General features: G+C 41.2%; 1 protein-coding gene across 4 annotated transcripts in view; it reads left to right on the top strand.

Moving 5' to 3' along the window:
- sept12 (septin 12) overlaps nucleotides 1-20,254 on the top strand; it is a 103,244-nt gene extending 82,990 nt beyond the window's left edge. For all 4 annotated transcript variants that reach the window (XM_041970590.1, XM_041970582.1, XM_041970604.1 and 1 more), the window contains 9 exons: nucleotides 1,188-1,577; nucleotides 5,570-5,698; nucleotides 9,728-9,809; nucleotides 11,854-11,991; nucleotides 15,133-15,250; nucleotides 16,125-16,220; nucleotides 16,484-16,580; nucleotides 17,144-17,195; nucleotides 19,338-20,254. In XM_041970590.1, the coding sequence (XP_041826524.1) occupies nucleotides 1,188-1,577; nucleotides 5,570-5,698; nucleotides 9,728-9,809; nucleotides 11,854-11,991; nucleotides 15,133-15,250; nucleotides 16,125-16,220; nucleotides 16,484-16,580; nucleotides 17,144-17,195; nucleotides 19,338-19,500 (1,265 nt within the window). In that variant the 3' untranslated portion in view covers nucleotides 19,501-20,254. The remainder of the gene's footprint in view (nucleotides 1-1,187; nucleotides 1,578-5,569; nucleotides 5,699-9,727; nucleotides 9,810-11,853; nucleotides 11,992-15,132; nucleotides 15,251-16,124; nucleotides 16,221-16,483; nucleotides 16,581-17,143; nucleotides 17,196-19,337) is intronic.
- The last annotated feature ends 375 nt before the right edge of the window (nucleotides 20,255-20,629 follow it).

Below are 20,629 nucleotides of genomic sequence, written 5' to 3'. Positions count from 1 at the left end.
TTATTCCCCAAACTTCAGGTGTTATTTTATTTCCTTTCATTAGATTGACTGAAAAAGTCAATCACCAGGATCAAGCGTATAAAGTAAACTGATGTCTAAATGAAAATTAACGGGTCGTCCTTTAAATCAAGGCACTTAGCCATCGTTATGTTTGGAAATCCTCCCTGTGAGAATATGTCTCCAGTAGCACAGGACTCATTCAAATCCTGAACTCATCCTCCGGCAAAGTATCAACAGACTATAAAAGAACATATCTGCAAAACAAACAACAACAAACGGTTGGTCCGTGCCACAGCACTGAATCATTTAAAGAGGAATTCAGCCTCAAGTAGAAGTTCACATTGTTTAAAATCTAATGATGCCTAAAACCCGGCATTGTCCGAGTCTCTGGCTCTGCCCTTCTCTGTCCTGACTCATGAGGATTAGTTCTGTTCCAGTGCTCGTACGGCTGGATATTTATAGTTGATTGAATTATGTGGGCTAACACTAATCAACAGCCTCTCTGTTTACGCAGCATTTGGTTCTGATAGAGAGAGAGAGAGAAACAGAGGAAGAAAGACAGAGTTTTTATAACTTGTTGAGTCATAAAAACACAAAAAATACACACAGGTGTCAGACATGCTGGATGACTGTCATTGTACTGAAGTGTAATCATAAGCACATACAGGCAGCTTAAAGTAACACGTGGGGGTTGTCAATACCGTCCAATCCTCTTACAGCACAGACTGGTCTGCACACATGCACGTGCACATGCACACACACACACACACACATACACACCTACACACAGGGGATGGACTTTATTAAGTTTAGACCTGAAACCCGGAGCATGTTGCTGTGTATGTGTGTGTGAAGATGCTCCTATCCTTGGGAAAACAAATATAGCTTGTTTGTTAGTTCTTCAGTGCTGCTTTTTTATTCACATGGTACCAACAAAAGAAGCCTTTATTCACAGAAAATATCATTGTAATATTTAAAACAAACAAAAATCTCTTCATTTGACAATAACAAGGAGGCAAAACATTGAATCTGTTGAGATGTTGAGAAACTGAATCTGAACGTTTCCAGGTAACCAGTCACCTCAGTGTTCAGACAGCTTCCTGTTTGTCTCCTAATGACAGCAAACCTGGCACAGAGTTTGTTTTAAGCTCCACCTGAAAGCCAAATCCATGTTCTTGTCGCCACAGAAACTGCTGGAGAGCTGCAGACAGAGCCATTCACCTCGATGGAGGAGCGAGGGGAAAAGGAGAGAAGCATCATGAGAGAGGAGGACGAGGGCAAGAACAAAGAGCATCTAAACATCCACACCTCCCCGGCAGACAAAGAGAACTGTGTGGAGGTTCATACGGAGCTGCAGGAGAACGGAAAGGAGAATGGGATGGAAGTCGGAGATCTAGAGGAAGAGAAAGAGCCGAAGGCGGAGGTGAAGGTGGAGCTTTGCCCACCTGTTCCAGGACTGCAGACCAGCTTCATACGGGGAAGTGACTTGTTTGGTTATGTGGGCATCGAGGCAGTGCTGGACCAGATGAGACAGAAGACTATAAAGGCGGGGTTTGAGTTCAACATCATGGTGGTTGGTGAGTCAGCCTACAACAGCATAACCTGTTGGGTGAATTCACTCTGTCATAATTATATGTGCATGTGTGTCCTTCAGCTGCTGCAACATAGTGGTTTAAGAAGGGCCACATGACAATAATATTATAACTGAATAGATATGATGGCTAAAAGTCAAAGACATACGCTACTCACATAATTTTAGGGATATTTGGCTTTTTGTATGATGTCAGAATGAACCTGAAATCCTATATAACCTTTACAAGTGGAATTAATTTAACTTGCTCTAAACTTCTGAATCCACATGTGCAACTGTTGTTCAACATGCTGTTCTCTAACAAGATGATTAACCTAAAAACATCCAAAAGAAGTGTCCAAACCATGAATGGAACACTAAATGTTCTGGTTCATGGACAGCCTGTAGTCTTCATCCTGTTCACATTTAGACATCATCAGACAAGACGCCTAATAACACACGACAAGCTATTGAGACATTGACATTTTATCAAGTGAAAGATAGACTGGTGACCTGGCCAGGGTGTCCCTCACCTCTCGCCAAGTAACTGCTGGGATAGGGCCCAGCTACCCCACGACCCTGACCTGGAATAACTGGTATAAAAAACATGGATGGATGTATGTTGTGGCGTATCCACCACTGTTGTTAGCTTTAGTTTCAATAAACTGTTTGAGATGAAAGAGTTGCCATAGCTCAGGAGGCAGCTGTAGCTCAGGAGGAAAAGCAGTCGTCTTCCAACTGGAAGGTCGGTGGATCGATTCCAGGTGTTCCCTGACTACATGTTGAAGTGTCCTTGACTAAAACTTACCCGCACGTTGCCTCCTGATGTGCCTATCGAGGTGTGTGTGTGTGTGTGTGAATGGGTGTAAAGCGCTTTGAGTGGTCAAGCTGACTGGAAAAGCTCTGTATAAGGACAAGACCATTTCATAATATATTTAAATGTCTTCATGATATAATATCACTCACATGAAGTTTTAATGCAGCACCAGTCAAAAGTTTGGACACACTTTCTAAATGCATTAAACGCGAAAGAGTCTCTGGTTCACTGGTGCTGTATCTTCTATAAATTTTACCCAGAAATTTTATTATCCCTCACTTTTTTGTGAATGGTTTTACCTAAAATATTGGATTTTCATGTTTATATCAAAATCCAATGTAAGCCCTGAAAATAGAAAACAGAATGATCTAATATTCACCCCACTTGGCATCGCTCCTCTTTTCCATTATATTTATGTAATGGATCCATGTTGAGGCCTCTGATTAGGATGTGCCCTACTGTGAGGAAAAGGTCCCTGGGAAGACCAAGGACACGCTGGAGGGACTATGTTCTCTGGATCTTGGGATCTGAGTTGGAAGAAGTGGTCAAGTAGAGGGAAGTTGGGGCTTCCCTACTTTGGCTGCCACCCCCGTGACCCAACCTCAGATAAGCAGCAGGAAATGGATGGATGGATGGATAGATGGATGTATCTAATAAGTAAAGTTAAATAATATGACAACAAAACAAAAAAAAAATTTATACATTATAATAGGGCTGTGCGATTAATCGATAAATCGAATTTTCCATTTCTGGAGATTAATTTTTTTGAAAATCGGGATTTTTTTCCATAGTTAGTTAGCAGCAGACTCAGCCCTCCCTCCACACCAGAACGGTGTTTGTCTGACAGATTTTCAGTAAAGTGACCCTTCACTCACGCCTGGGATTTAGCTGTGCGTATAACTGCAGTGAGAAATGCTGCTCTCTATGAGATGCAGAAATCAACTTAACCCACAAACACTAGTTAAGAGACAACCTTCATCAGGGGAATTATTTCTGCAGTGGATCCTGTATGATAAGGATCCAGATGGAAAGAGATCACGGATGCATTGTGTCGCATATTTCTGTGTAAGATATGAAGTCGTTTATATGGTGGAAAAGCTATGACATTATGTGCTTTAGTTTTGCTAGCATTCATCTATATAAACAAATGAATGTTTTTAATAAGTTTATGTTTTGTAAAAGAAAAGGAAAAAAAATCGATTAAAATCGGAAATCGGATTTGGTTATAAAAAATCGGAGATTTTATTTTTAGGCCATATCGCCGAGCCCTACATTATAATAAAATTTGTGCATCCGTAAGTATTCACCTTCGTATGCTAGGAAGACAAGGTGAACACTCCACAGAGACGGCTGGAAGAAGGTCCTCTAGTCAGATGAGACTAAAACAGAACTTTCTGTACATCAAGAAAAACACTTTGTCTGGAACAAACCCAACACCCCTCACCAGCTTGTCCACAGTGAAGCATGATGGCGGCAGCATTATGTTGTTGGGATGTTTTTCATCAGCAGAAAAACTAGTCAGAACTGAGGAATGATGGATAGAGATGAATCCATGGCAATACTAGAGGAAAACCCCTTTAAATCTTTCAGGATTTGAAACTAGGGCAGAAGTCCACCGTCCAGTAGGACAAAGACCCTCGTTGTCCTGATGAAGAAACACTGACTGAGGTAAATGTGTCTAACTGGAATCTATCTGGAAAGCTGTAGCTTGACTTAAAGACTGTCGAAAACCAGCGGACAAAAAGTAAAAAGACATGGTAAGACCATAGCAACAGACCCCAAAAACACGATGTGGTAAGACCATAGCAACGGACCCGAAGAACAAGATGTGGTAAGACCATAGCAACGGGCCCGAAGAACAAGATGTGGTAAGACCACAGCAACGGGCCCGAAGAACACGATGTGGTAAGACCATAGCAACGGGCCCGAAGAACAAGATGTGGTAAGACCATAGCAACGGGCCCGAAGAACACGATGTGGTAAGACCATAGCAACGGGCCCGAAGAACAAGATGTGGTAGGACCATAGCAACGGGCCCAAAGAACACGATGCGGTAAGACCATAGCAACGGGCCCGAAGAACAAGATGTGGTAGGACCATAGCAACGGGCCCGAAGAACACGATGTGGTAAGACCATAGCAACGGGCCCGAAGAACAAGATGTGGTAAGACCATAGCAACGGGCCCGAAGAACACGATGTGGTAAGACCATAGCAACGGGCCCGAAGAACAAGATGTGGTAAGACCATAGCAACGGGCCCGAAGAACAAGATGTGGTAAGGCCATAGCAATGGGCCCGAAGAACAAGATGTGGTAAGACCATAGCAACGGGCCCGAAGAACAAGATATGGTAAGACCATAGCAACGGGCCCGAAGAACAAGATGTGGTAAGACCATAGCAACGGACCCGAAGAACAAGATGTGGTAAGACCATAGCAACGGACCCGAAGAGACTTTCAGCTGTAATTACTGCAAAAAGTGGAAAAAAATATTTTTAATTAATTTTCACATCTTTTAAAATATTTATTTATAAATTTTTCATCTATTTATTTAATTTATTTTAATCTATTTAAATCCTAGTTTGTAATGGGCAGAAAAACATGAACACAAGGGATGCTGGGTAAAACCGAGAACAAAGCTTCACAAATGTTTGGCAATCACAAATAATTTAAATTAATTCTGTATTTCTTCAGTAAATAAATAACCAAGTAAACATTTTTGTCTCTAAATATTTAGCAGTATATTAAAATGTAAAATTCTACAATATCCACAAAGCCTGAAGCTTAAAAAGTTTTAGTTGTTTGTGTTGGCTTGGGGCACCTCTGTTTCTTCCTCATCGACATTAGCTTTTCATACTGGAAGAGGAAGTATGAATCTGTGAGGAAGTGGTTTTGAAAATTAGGCCTGTCTGCTTTTTCCTGCTACACACATTTGAGATGACTTACACTTCCCCTGTTGTGTAACTGAAAACAGAGTTTACCCAAATCATTCTGTTTATTTCAAGTATTCCCTCTCTGTCTCAGTTTACCTGTGTGGATCCCACACCCAGCTCCAGATAACCTCCCACTCACTGCTATCCTCACCAGCCAGCTCATGAATACTTTTTAAACTCTTATTATCTTTAAATAACTTTATATCACAGTGCCTCGTTCGGTAACCAGAATGAATCTGTTGTGTCTGCAGGTCAGAGCGGCTTGGGGAAGTCCACGTTGGTTAACACACTGTTCAAGTCCAAAGTCAGCCGGAAGTCCTGTACACCCAATTATGAAGAGAAGATATCCAAAACAGTCAAACTGCATGCAGTCAGCCATGGTGAGCACCCCCCAACACACACACACACACACACGCATACATGTGTTTTGCAAGCACCGATGCACCCTCTAACACATTTTCAATGTCTGTTCTTGTTTTTTAATAACTGTGGCTGTGAAGAGACTGTGTTGGTGACAGTGTGTGGGCCTGCTCTGCTCTCTGTTTGTATTTAACTCTACCTTCAGTATCTGGTGAGGTCATCCATGAACACCAGAGAAGCCTGGTCGCGTCCTGTAGGAGTACAGCATGAGTGTGGTTTGTCTCTTTGCTCTCTGATCTCTGGTTCCATTTGTTCTGGCCAGTGTGAAACGGTCATGACAGCTGAGCTTTTCACACCCTCACATCCTACTTTCACATCACTTTTCCTTTCACTGCTCGTCTCATGTACAGGAATCCCAGCGTGGGCTTAGAACTGCTTCCACAATGGGAGGAGGCGTGTCTGTTGTTCCGATGGATGCAAACGGGTTATTTCATGTGTGCAAATACAATCTGCTCCTAAACACAGCTGGAGATTGTGTTACCTCTGAAATTCCTGTTTACAGGAGGCACAAAGCACGCTTCGGATGTCTTTCTGATGGCTTATAGTTTTCCAGAGTTTATTTTGTCACCATAATTTGCTATAATAAAAAAAACTGGTTAAAAGTGCAAAAAAATATTTTCAAAAGCATTTGAAAAGGCTAATTACTACTTACAAACAGTATCCCACTTTAACTAGCTCTGCCAAGGGATGAGGCAGCATCTCTCCTAGCATCACAGTTATTCCTTAATTATAAGAAAAGTCGTGTACACCAGAAAACAAATACAAGTTAATTTGGCTCTGTGGGTACTACTAAATCTAACAAGCCAAACTGGGACGACAGTCCTGTTCAGACCAGGTGCTAACGTGTCCTTTCTAATCTGAGCACATTGCTAAATGCATGTGTGAACACTCTCAGGATACACTGATTTATAGTTTAATAATGAATGTGTCCTGCTCCACAAGATATGTCATTTTTACACTGAAGTCTTTGTTGTTAAACTGCTTTAAAGACATTTCAGTGACAGAAACAAACATATTTAACCCTTCCTGTTGACCGTTATGACTGTTACCCACCTGGTGTCATGGCCTGCCTCCCAGGGTGGAAGCCTACGGCAACACGGAGGGATCGTCATTCCTTCGTTCTGTGTTAAACCACAGTTTCAGATCATCTTTCTGAGATTTTTTATTTTTACAAGAACTTTGACGTCCTCTTGTAGATGTTAAAATTAATGGATTTTGTCTTGGTTTGTTTACAAAATGTCTTTCGTTTCAGAGCATTTGTATCAGACGGCCAGTAAAAAAAGAAAAAGGGAACCGTGTCTGTTCTAATGTTTGCATCTTAGTGTTGTCCTCCTATCTGTTCTTAGCCAAGTCAGAGTTTAAAAAGAGCTCTACTGATGAGCAGAGTCTCTTGATTTCTGGGGAAAAACAGAAAATAAACACATTATGTTGATTTGGCTCAGGTTACTGAATGTATTGTTTATCTCTGACAATATTAGACGTACTCATTTCCTGTTTGTTGCCCAGCTGACTGATGTGGGCTCTGTGTTTACTTCTCACAACAGACATAATCACAAATTGTCTTAAAATCTCATGTTGCGACAAAGTTTACTGGTGTCTCTTAACATGTGCACAGAGTCAGATCATAGAATCAGATCACGCAGGTCACATGATAAAACCAGGTCTTAACTGCCTGAAAGATGAAAATGAGGAGATGAGGAAGTCAGAGTCATCTCCATGTGACTGAACTGTAATTGCAGGATAATTTAACTCATTATTGTTAAACATTTAGTGTAATATATGGTGTATTTTTATTAGTTTATTAGTAAAACACCACCATGCTTCAGGAGCTGACGGTAGCGTTTTAGCTTGCAGCTACTGGAATTTTTGTAGTTTTTTTGTCATTAAAGGTGTTAATTTACATTGCTGCAAACAGAAATGGAAATTTTACTCCAGATGCATTCTTCATGTCTATAGATCTCTTTCAGATAGGGTCTGATAACCTGGCCAATTTGCAGTTTCTGTGCATCTGTTTTTCTGCTCCAAAAAGGAAATCAGCTACACAGGCGCAGAGATTCAGTTTACCTGTTTACATGTGTAACAGGCATCAAGCCATCGTTCAGGGTTAGATGACAGAAAAATGCCAGCAGTGAGAAGTCTGGTCAGCTGTATTCAGTGAGAAGGTCTCTTAGTAAACAAGTAAACCATGTTGGTTAGGCGTTGGAGAGGGATCACCTGCCTGCAGAGTTGATGACAGAGCTCCCCTCAGATGACAGTAAATCTGTTGTGGACATTGGTCTTTTTGTTCTGACTTATTTGTTTAATAGTGCAGAGATGTTAAAACGTATACAGATTCTACTGATTATGATAATTATCTGAAGCCATTATTTATGACAGGAAAAGACTGATTTGTTAATGATGGAGGAAAACCATGAATTTAGTTTCAGTGGTGAATCCTGCTGACAAATCATGTTAATAGATTCTTCTGATCTGTAAAGCGTCTAACAGTAGATAAAGTTTTTCATTTCATTAAGTAATATTATTCTAAATGTGTTATTTTTGTTCCCTTTTAACTTACTGTGGTGTTAAAAAAGTGTCAGATTTGGTGTATTATTGTACAACGCTTGTGAGAGTGTGAGAATTAGTGGAACTATTAGAAACCCTGTTTCTGGAGTCGGTACAAATGGAGAAGTTATACCTTTTCTTGGGTTGATGCATCAGTGTAGTGTTACATCCCTTTTAACACTGTCCACTATAGTAGGACTACCTTCTAGTACCAAGTTGGACCCTTTTTCCTCCAGAACTGCCGTAATTCTTGATGTGATTGAAGTTGAAGGAAACCTTCCTCAGAGGTTTTCTCCATGTTGACATGACAGCATCACACAGTTGCTGCAGGTTTGTCGGCTGCATCCATGATGAGAATCTCCCGTTCCACCACATCCCAAAGCTGCTCTACTGGACTGAGATCTGGAAAAGTTACTCTGGTCATCACGTGATAAAACTGTATTTTTCACTTCCAGATAGCTACGATTAAATGTTTGCTGGTTCTGTAGATCTGTTGTGATGTGTAATTCAAATGTAAATTTAATTTATTTTTCTACAGAAATTTCAGGTTGTTCATAATGTTTTCTATCATTTTTTTTAATAAAGGTAAACATATCGAAAATGTACTCATACTATTTTTAACTAAAACAAAGGGAAAAGTGAGAAGTTTTCAATATTTTTAGATTATTATGCTGTTATTTCACTGGTCCGGCCCACTGGAGATTAAACTGAGCTGTACATGAACTACAAAGAGTTTGACACCCTGGTCTGAACATAAACCTGCTCTGTGAGGGTTCAGGTGATGCCTGCAGGACACGGCAGACAGATTCAGATCATGTTGAAACAACTTCTTCTGCAGCACATGAAGAGGCGTAACTGAGCTGTAACTGATCACATGACTCTGACTCAGACAGTATAAACCGTCCTCAGACCGAAGCTTAGAGCTATGAAACTAATAAAAGGTGTCAGATCATTTAGAGGCACAGCATAATGTAAACAGGAAATGTTCTTCAGCTCAGACGCCGCTGTCTGGTTAAAGATGTTGGAAGCAGTGAAACTTTATCCTGTACTCTTCTGTCTTGGCAACAACAAAGACGTACTTTATTACAGGTTAGTGAAAAGCTTAATGGTCCCGTTCCAGATGTCAGCTGTCACGCTTCCGATAAGAAGAGATTCCTGGGTGCTTACTCAACAATGACTTCACACCTAAATGATAGTCTTTACTGCTCAGCTTTCCTCAAACGCTCAGAAGTGCCCGTCTTAGTGACTCAGTGAAGGTAACACCTTGATCTCATCACACAGATGCCTACAACAAATAAAGTTTAGTTATCATTAAACATTAAATCTGCTTCAACCTTAAACCCTCCCTGATGCAGAGCTTCAATCTGCAGAGACGAGCCTGACTCCACCTCTCACTGTGGGCTGACATATTTTAACCCTCTTTCCATCTTTTATATTCCATACAGTGATTGAGGAGAAGGGGGTCAAGCTGAAGCTGACTGTGATTGACACTCCAGGATTTGGAGACCAGATCAACAATGAGAACTGGTGAGTGACAGGAGGAGGAAAAAGCACTGACACAAGAAGAAGGAAATGACGTATCCTGAGGACTCAAACAGTCATTGTGATTTAGGGAAGTCAAACTATGAAGAAAATCACAAGCAGATGGCTTAAAACACAGCTGTGACAATTTATTCTCAATTGTAGCCATTTTATGGATCTCATGTAGAATAATTCAATTCAGTCATAACGTCATCTCACAGTACTTTATTTCCTCCAGAACTGCTGTAATTCTTGGTGTCATAGATCAACAAGGTGGTGGAAACCTTCCTCAGAGGTTTTACTCCATGTTGACATGACAGCATCACACAGTTGCTGCAGGCTTGTCGGCTGCATCCATGTCCAAACTATGGCAGCATGACTAAGGGATGGCTAACCTCTACTAACAGATTTATCAAAAAGGAAGCTTTTAAGCCTGAGAGGGTGTCTGCCTCCCGAACCCAGACTGGGAGCTGGTTCCATAACAGAGAGGCCTGATAGCCGAAGGATCTGCCTCCCATTGTACCCTGAGAGACTCTGGGAACCACGAGTTATCCTGCAGTCTGGGAGTGAAGAGCTCTGTTGGGAATATATGGAGCCATGAGATCTTTGATATACAATGAAGCCTGGTCACTAAGAGCTTAAAATGTGAGGAGAAGAATTTTAAATTCTGTCCTGGATTTAACAGGTAACCAACAAAGAGAAGCTAAGACTGTAGATATGACCTCTCCAGCTAGTTCTCATCAGAACCCTTGCTGCCGCCGTTTGAATCAACTGGAGACTTTTCAGGGTGTATTAGTGACAGGACCATAATAAAGAATTGCAAAATTCCAAAAAGTCCAAACTTGAAGTAACAAAGACATGGACTAGTTTTTCTGCATCACTCAGAGACAGGATGTCCCTAATTCTTGCAATATCATGTAGGTGGAAGAAGGTGGTTCTAGAAACCCGTATTATATGCAAACTAAAGGACAAATCCTGGTCAAAAATAACTCCAAGGTTCCTCCCTGTTGTCCTGGAAGCTAAAGTAATGCCATCCAGATTATTTACATAACTAGACTGTTTTGTCCTCAGTTTCAGGTCCTCAGACAACAACGTCAGTCTTGTCTGAGGTTAGAAGGAGAAAAATCAGAATCATCCAGGTCTTTATGTCTTTAAGACATCTTTGTGATTAACAGGTTTCATCAGGTGTCATGGATAGGTATATCTGAGTATCATCCGCAAAGCAATGAAAGTTTATACCATGCTGCCTAATGATATTCCCAAAGGAAAGCATGTGTAGTTGTATTGGTCCAAGTACAGAACCCTGAGGAACTCCATGACTTACTCTGGTGTGAGAGAAGGACTCATCGTTTACATGAACAACATGAAATCTATCAAATAAATTACTTAAACCAGCCTAATGCAGTCCCTTAATCCCAATTATATGTTCAAACCTCTGTAACAGAATGTTGTGATCAGTGGTGTCGAATGCAGCACAGATCTTTCCGTTCACTGTTCACTATTTCCAGGGCCTCAACCCCGAAAAGGCTTCCAATTTGTTTCCAACAAAGTGTAGGCATGAGTGTCTATCACTGCGCAACAGGGAGCAAAAATCTTACAGATGCCAGTAGTTGTGGACAAGGTCAGAGAGACGGTCTTCAGAACTATCCGCCATTGTGTTTACGCTGGACCTGTCGTGTTCATGCTAATGTTTCCATGAGCGCCTCTAGTGTTCAAGCCAGTATTGCAACTCACGCACGAGACAGATTACCTCACATCAACGCGAGTGGCCTACATGCCAAACGAATGCTGAGGACGCGTGGCAGCCATGATACGTATGCGGATGCAACGCTAACAGCAAGTATGTCCCAACTCAAAGGCCATGAGGAGGTTGTTGGTAACTTTCACCAGGTCTGTCTCTGTGCTATGATGAGCTCTAAATCCTGACTGAAACTCTAGTCCTAACTCCTAGATCAAGAGTTGGTTACAACTCAGGATACTCAATTATATTTGACATATCGGCCATCCCTAGATTCCTGTAACTCACCAACTCTTCTCTGCTCCTCTCCAGCTGGGAGCCCATCGTGAAGTATGTCAACGAGCAGTATGAGAAATATCTGAGAGAAGAGCTGAATGTCAACCGTAAAAGGAGGATACCTGACAGCAGAGTGCACTGCTGCATCTACTTCCTCCCTGCCACCGGACACAGGTCAGTACTCATTAGACTTTGCAAACATCTACGTATACAGATGAGTCTGCATGGCCCAGCTGTGGAGAGAGCTGCCATGTTAAACAGGAAAAGGTGAAATAAAACAGGTGTTGGTTGTTCCCCGTCAGCTGTCAGAGCAGCTACAAACAGGAAAGTTGTAAAAGGGCAACATGCACGTCAGCCGAGGAAGACGTCGTCCATGTTGTGCACAAATGAAATGAAAGAACTCGTTTTCTGTGAAAGCTGAACTGAACCAAACATATTTGCAAATAAAGAACTTGAACATGAACTCATTCAGATTATGTGGAGTCCAGCAACAGTCACTGCCTGCATTTCCCCATCGCTAGACCTACTTCACACAACATTACCCACAATGCATTGCACACTCAAGCATAAATCAAACCAGGAATGCTCTGCAGCAACGTCGGTGCAGGTGAAAAGAGAGGCGTTGCAGATGCAGCTTGCACATCCAACTGTTTATGATTATTTATGTTTTATTTACATACTGTCAAATTATGTCTGCCTGTGCTTAAAATAAACAGCTAATATGAAAAGACGTGTGGAGCTGAAGCATCTGTCTCATGTGAGAAAATAACTTATCATTCTTTCTTGATTTAAGTTTAGGGAAGAGGTAAGCTGAAAACAGCTCAGTTTGACAAAAAATTAACTTCTGTTACTCTGAAAAAAGTTGTTTTTGTCCTTTGTCTACATCTGTTCCATATCCTTATCTGTTTTATTTGATTTAAGGACTAGAATAATTTTCTGGACACATAAATATGATTTCTTTTCTTTCTCAAGTTCAGTCTTTCATTCACACTTCTAACCTAAAAAAATGAATTGAACTTTGAACCAGTTCAAAGCTAAAGTAGTGAAGTCTGAATGTGAACTATTCACGTTCAGAGTGAGAACTGAACTTTGAACCAGTTCATTAGAAGCATGAACTGGCTCAGCACTGGACGTGATGGACAGAAAACTAAAAGTAACATGACTGAAAACAGAAATTTATCCAGCCATGAATTCAGCTGAAACCATCATTTGAGTGACATATAAATATATATTAAATACATAATGTGAATAAATACATATTTATTCACATTTCAGCCCAGATTCTGATGAAGAGGGAAGAGGTGTTTTAAACCAAACAGATGTTTTTAGAAACCTTCAGAGTTGTGCAGGAGCTCAGTTTTCATGGTTCCTGGTTCCAGGTCTTTCAGTGTCCAGCAGTTTAACAGACCGGGGATGTCAAACTCCAGTCCTTGAAGGCCGCTGTCCTGCAGCTTTTAGAAGTTTCCCTGCTGCAACACCATATTAAACGGAAACGGATCCAACAGCTTGTTGTCAAGTTCAACACAAAGACCATTAATTTCAGTCTGGTGTGTTGACAAGCAGCAGGGTTGTTTCTGGTTAATCAGCTCTGAAAATAGGAAATGTAAAGAAACAAAAGGCAGAAACAGAAGTCAGCGTTTGTAACAGAAGTGAAATAAATCAGCTGAAGAAACAGAAAATCTTGAAACACTTTTCTCATTTCTTCTATTCCGAATGTGTTTAGGGATGCTGAAACTGGAAAGACTTCAGTCTGTCCAGCTGATGAGAGAAAGTGATGTAGAAGAAGGTTTTTTATTTGTGACGCCCTCACTTCAGATGTCAAACGCCAGAGGAGCTGAAGAGGAACAATTCTTCCTTTCCTTGATATGGAAAATATGTCAAAATTGTAACCATTAGGTTTTATTTACAGGGTCTTTTATTTAGTCTTTTATTACGTAAAATAAATAAATAAGATAGAGAAAAAGTTTTCTATCATGTCACTCTTTTTTCCGATGAAATGATGAGTAAACATCCTCTGAAGACTGATGGTGTTTCAGTGTCTCGTCGTCGTCTCGTCTCTCAAACCCTAAATTAGCCTGAGGAGCGATTCTCAGTTTCACAATTTTATTTCAAATCAAATATGAATCTAAAAAGCTTTGTATGGAGTTAAAGTCTGAGCAGGTTTTTCTCTCCACGTAAATCGAGCTGAAAAACTGCTGAGCCACTTCTTACCTTTCTACCTGCTTCCCAGCCTGTTGACTCCTGGCCCGGTTTCCAGAAAAAAGCTCCAAAAGAACCAAAGTCAGGGAAGAATTGCTCCACAATAATCAGGTTCACCCTCTCGTTCTTGGTGTTTGAGGACCTCAGAGAAAGTCAGAAATGTTGTGTCTGTTACTATGCCTGAAAAAAGTATAATTAAATAGGAGAAAAGTGTTTTTTTTCACCATGATAACAATGATTGATGAACACAGGTGTCGTTGATCAGCTTCAGCAACTAAATCTGTTCCAAACATTCATGTTCAGCCTTAATTACAGCTGGAGGTTTTCTTCTGTGAACAATGAGTCTAAACTTTGAGCAACAGTTGAAAATAATTGTTCTGTTTTATTTTCTTTTATAGTAGCTGATTTTTTATTTTTATTTATTTAGTTAGTTAGTCCTTTTGAGGACTGAACATGTTTAAACGTTTACAGATTAATACCTGATATTTTCCTGCACATCTGTCCACTTTGTATTTGTTACTTAACTGAGAAAATTCTGGTTTGGTCCATTTTTGATGCATATTGAATCAATATGCAATGAATGTGTGTTTTCTTTTATGCTGCAAGCACAAAACATCCCCTAAATTTCCCCTTTAAACACAACTGTTCACTGGTGAAGAATTCTGATCTCCACTTTATTTTTCAAGTCTTTTTATGAAGTTTAGTCAGTTTGCAGTCACAGTTTTGATGCTTTCACAGGTATTTCAGTGGCCACCAACCTCAGCTACTACTTAAAAACAGAAACAGACCTTAACCTTGTATGCAATGAAGCCGTCCCAGTAAGGGCTACAGTTCCACCAACTACACACCTGCTGAAACCAGAGGAAACTGGAAGGTTTAGATCTGCGTGGTTCACTAAAAGTGGACTTGCATCTCTTTAAAGCACAAGCAGCAGCTGATTGGTTCACTATGAAACTTCACTGTGTTTCCTTTAATCATGCTTCAAAATATAGAAAAATACATAGAAAATATCTTTTAAATGATTGTCTTCTAAATCCATGAAAGACAACCTTTGAAAGGGATTGTCCCAGTGCCTCCTCCTTCGTGTCAAGGCTGATCAGGAAGTCTGCGTTACAGGTTACGTCCGATTGATATGGAGTTCATGAAGAGGCTGGGGAAGATAGTGAGCATCGTGCCTGTCATCGCCAAAGCTGACACACTCACCGTTGAGGAAAGACAGGAGTTCAAAGAGAGGGTAAGACAACATGCACACACACTTCACCCACACTGGCTTTTTTAAATTCCCCTTTCATCCTTTTTATTCTACTAATATTCTTTCATTACTTTGAGTTTGTTAATAAAACGTTTTTATGTTTAATCTTTTAAAACATCTTTTTTATGTTGTGCAAAAGCTTTAAGCTTTAGCCTAGCAGCTTTCTGACACATTCCCAGCTGTTTAGCACCAATAACAGGGTTACAGAGTCTGATCTGGTTTTCCTGGATAAGAACACCTCTGTGTGAAGGTGTTACCAGCTGCTGGGAGGCAGGAGGACAAGCAGCTGCAAGGTGTACACACTGTCACCACACTGAACGTGTTTCAGTCCAGTTCCATCCTGACCACGTCTACATGTCCAGATGTTTTTAACACCATAGCCCCGCCCCCTGGAAACAGGAAGTCACTCAACTAAAGCCTAAATAACCTGCATTACTAAGCAGAACATTGTGATACTGCCTTATTTCACCCACTCTAAACTGGCTGCGATGGCCTGCAAATGGAGGGGCTGCGTGACGATGGTAGAAGTGGTAAATGCGTAATGCTGCACGCCTCTGCATGAGGCCAGGCATGGCTGAAGGTGAGAGAGAGCGATGTAGTGGGGAGGTCGCCAGAGAACACCATTGCCACAAAGGTGCGAGGGCCTTCATCGCCGTTGCAGCTTCATTTATTTATTGCTTTGGTAACTGGATTTGAGACAAAGCCGTCTTCGTCTTCCTGCATAAGCATGGAAAGTGCCTTTTTTGGGATCATCTAGTTTTGTGATTTGATAGACAAGAATATTTGCTGTTACACCTTGATTTTACTACTTTAGGCTCTTTCAATGCAAACTAAACAATCTATTCTTATTTTGCAGATAAGACTAGATCTAGCAGCCAATGGAATCCAAGTTTACCCCCAGAAAGAGTTGGATGAGGATCCAGAGGAGCGCATCCTCAATGACCGGATCAGGGTACGATCTCCTCCCCTGAAATGTAGAATTCCCTCACACTACAGTCAAATATGCCAAACTGTGAGAGCCGACTAAGTGCAATCACTGCCAGCATGCATGCATAATACAGAGATAAAGATGTCATATTCCTCGAGAACATTAAAAAATCTGAATAAACAGGAGTAAATCAAGAAGTAAATATTTTCTATCAACAATGTTGTCGTGGAGACAAACCTCTGCACTTTGCACAGTGAAATAAGTATCCATCCACTGTGTGTGTGCAGGAAAGCATCCCGTTTGCAGTGGTGGGAACCGACAAGGAGCACCAGGTGAATGGAAACAAGGTTCTGGGCCGGAAAACAAAGTGGGGGATCATCGAAGGTAAGGTTTCAGTTTCACACCTGTTTTTAAGTTCAGCTCTGACACGGTAAAGAGATTATGACCTCAGTTTTGGCAACGCTGATGAGAACGAGCAGATAAAACTTCAACAACTAAACCAGCTGCACCAGTTTAACAAAATACTTGATTGCTGACTTTGAAATAGATTTTTTGTGTGGATTAAGAAATGCAGATTCTCTAAACAGTTTAGATTCCTGCTGTTTTCATCACAGGAGCAAACATGGTCATTCAAACCTCACCGTGTGATTAACACTAGATTTTAGAGCAACTCGGCAGGACGCCGTGCTGGGCAGCTTCACACGCACCACTGCCACTACATAAGACTTTAGGTGGAACGAACCAAGTGGCCCAAACTGAGGGGGGAGGGGGACTGAGTGGACCAGCTGGACTTTTATATCAACACAAAGACAGATTTACCTTGTTATGAGTCTTCTTTGTTCTATCATTTTATTATGCTTCATTTTAGTCAGAATGATACAGAAAAAGTTCATCTTTCATGTGAATTGTTTTAAAACCAAAACTGACAGATTCTTCTCCTTCCATAGTGGAAAATGTGGCGCACTGTGAGTTTGCCAACCTGAGAGATCTGCTCATCAGGTGAGTTTGACTGAGCTGCAAGTTTCTGTAAGTAAAATGTCGAAGTCATACAATATAAATCTGACAGCCAAGTTTCACCGGGTCCGGTTGCGCTGTGGTTCCGTTCTGGCCTTCGTGGCACTTCAACGCCGGGAGCGTGTCAGGATCCCCAAGATCACGAAATCCCAGGAGACGCAGGATAAACATCTCGTCATCCATGGCGAAAAAAACAAAAGCCCTACTGAGACCACCTGACTGACTAAAGACGTAATGTTTACATGGTTCAGTGATCACAAATCTACACGGGGGCTTTTATTTTGAAAATTACCAGAAGCTTTTACACAGCACCCATGTCTGATTTCCTGTCTGACCCTATCTGAACTGCTGAGCTTGACCCGTTCTGGATGCCGGCTGTTTAGCGGAGAGACAGAAACAAGGTGTTTCTGGGATGCTTCTGACACACACCACGGCTTGCCCGGTGGGAACCAAACCATTGACTAAAATGGCTGCGAAGAGCTGCAGAGGCCTCAGCACAGCTGTAACGCGATGGCACCACACCCGGTGGAAATTGGCCTTGAGTCTCTAAAAACAATGAAGGAGATGCTGGACCCACACAGTTTCTCTTTCTGCTTGTTGAAGTGGAAACATGCAACATCCAGGCACGTTGGCTAATTGTTCAGGTTTGTGTCCATAACTGTTGGAAGTTCCTGATCAGTAAATAATAAAAGTCCTATGCCCAAAATAGAGCTCAAACCCACGAGCCTGAGTTTAAGAGTCCTTTACTAAAGCAGGAACTGTTCACAACAGAACTTCACAACAAGCTGTTGGATCCTTTAGGTGTGCTGGAGTACCTGCAGAGCCGTGGCCCTTGTGGACCGGAGTGATCCGGTGATCCTTGTACTAGACCGTATCAGACATCACATCTTTTAAGATGTTCCACTGCTTCCCTCTTTCTGGTCACTGAAAGTAGAACCAAAATTCACTGCAAAGACCCTAATTTTGTGAGATGAAGCAACAGTAATCTGTTGTTTTCCTTAGCGAGGTCATTTTTTTATTAATTGGTTTATATGAACACAGTTTCTAGAAACTGGACTAATGTGAATCATATAATGGATTTGTTTTAGTTGGATTAGTGTCTTGAGATGACTGATATGGAATAAAAAAGAGAAACAAATGAATGAAAACAACAATGCCAGATATTTCTACACGGAGAGAAAAGAGAGCAGGAGCCCAGTGCATCATGGGACGTCTCCCAGCAGGCTCGGCCTATAGCTGCAGTACTAAAGGGATGGATCAGGGTCACCAAGCCAGACCTGCTATCAGATTTATCAGGAAGGTAGAGATGGTGTCTGCTTCCTGAATCCAAACTGGGAGCTGGTTCCACAGCTGGTTCTACGTAATCTGATGATGTCAATAATGTTGCCTCTGATTAGTGGACTAAGATGCGAGGTTGGTCAGGGGTCAAAGATCAGGATCCAAACAGCTTTGACCCGAGTGAATGGCTCTGTTGGGAAAATTTAGAACAAAGAGATGTAAAGAATGAGTTCTAAATGCACTTTGTTAAACGTGCTGTAGTTTCTAATACAACAGTTCTATAAGAACCCGAGTCCCACTGTTGGATGTGGTTTAAGTGGGCGGTGGCCCTGGCACCTCTGGCCATTCTTTGGCTCCACCCCTGACCTCTTTTAGGGCTAAAATATACTTGCTGTGAATGCAAGCATACACGTCAACGTTCCGCTACATGAATGTGTACACTTACTGCAAACAATGGAAGCACAGCATGGACACTCAGTACTGGAGGTCACCACTAGGGGGAGTACACAGCACTTGGACTTCGAAAAAGTGAAAAGGTCAGCCTACTGGTGACATTGTATTTCCTGGGCATCAACCCCCAAAACTCTTCCAGTCAGTTGCCAACTGTTAAGGTACGCATGTTTATCACTGTGCAACGGGGAAGAAAATTCTTACAGATACTGGTAGACAAGGTCCAAGAGATGTTTTTCAGAATTATTTATCCAACTCTGGCATCCTATTGGAAAATAAAGTTTAGAAACATGCTTTGTAGAAGTGTTTGGTGCTGAAAGACTTCTGACTGTCTTTACATGTTTACTGTATGTGTAAAGTCTAAATCAAGCTGTTCCTTCTTTGTGTTTTTCCTCAAAGGTCTCACCTGCAGGACCTGAAAGACGTCACACACAACATCCACTATGAAACCTACCGCGTACGACGGCTCAACGAGAGCAACATGAACTTCAGTGACCTGGTTCTGTCCACCTGGCCGCTGGAGAACGGAACTGACAAATGTGAAGCAGAGAGCCACCTCTGATCCCTCCACCCTCCGATCATCCACTCACAACCAGACATGGGGAGAAGGATGACCATGTTTCCCACATAAAATACGAGATGGAGAAATCATTTTCCCTTTTTTAATACCAGGACCAAGTAGTGGATTACTTTGTCAATGAGAAATTCTGTGTGAAAGAAATGTATTGAAAATTGATATATTTGAATGTGAGGTGACTATTTTCTGGAAGGATGTTGGTGTATCAGTCATGGAAGCAGGCAGCAGAAAAAATGGCACCATGAGAGGGAATGAACGCATCATCCAGGACCCCTGGAAAAATCCTGATTAATGATAATTATGATGTGCAGAATTAAATCAGTAAACATGTGCAGAGTGCTTTCCTGTTGCTCATGACTCTGTAATCTGAGTTTCTAATCTGAAATCATCCAACCTGCTTCGTTTGCTTTTGATTATGAGCTGACATGTCCTGGTTGCCGTTTCCTTCGTCTAACCCACCCATAGATCTAACAGACCGTAGGGAGTATAAACATAACCATTTACCTGTAGGATTTTTGGAGCAATTCTTTGTTTGTTGGATTTCTTGTGTTTATTTGCCTCTTTTTCATTCAGTGTGTTCACGCTGGATAGATCTGAAAACTGACCATGTTGATGTATTCAAAGTGTTTAAGATACCTTTTCAAAGCTTAAAGTCCACATTAAAGTGCCAAAACAAGAGAAAATCTGCACATTCTCTTATTTTTCCCCTATTTTAGGGTAAATAAACTCCAAAATGAGATGACTGGTTCATAAAGTCTCATGAGTTGGCTAAAATCTTGTTCATTGCACCACCCAGTGGATATTAAAGCATAAGGCAGTCATTTTTTTACATGCTTGGTCCAGGGTAATGCTGAAATCATCCTCGCTGGATTTGCAAGGCAATGATCTGTTTGACAGTTTGAAAGATTAGTGAGCAGTCAAAGTAAGCACCGTGTCATCATGCAAAGGTTTAAGGAGCTTTTTAACATCTGAGGCAGAAAGGTTTTGTAGAAAAGGTTTTCAAATTTCATTGATGAAAAAAAGGAGAAAGAAAAACTTCTAAGTGCTTTAGGTTTCAGTAGCTTCAGGAAATTCAACAAGAAGCAGAACACGTGATAAAAACAAATATTCTTTC

Source organism: Melanotaenia boesemani, chromosome 2, assembly GCF_017639745.1.
Source record: "Melanotaenia boesemani isolate fMelBoe1 chromosome 2, fMelBoe1.pri, whole genome shotgun sequence".
NCBI lineage: Eukaryota > Metazoa > Chordata > Actinopteri > Atheriniformes > Melanotaeniidae > Melanotaenia > Melanotaenia boesemani.
This window is presented reverse-complemented; position numbering and strand designations above follow the sequence as displayed.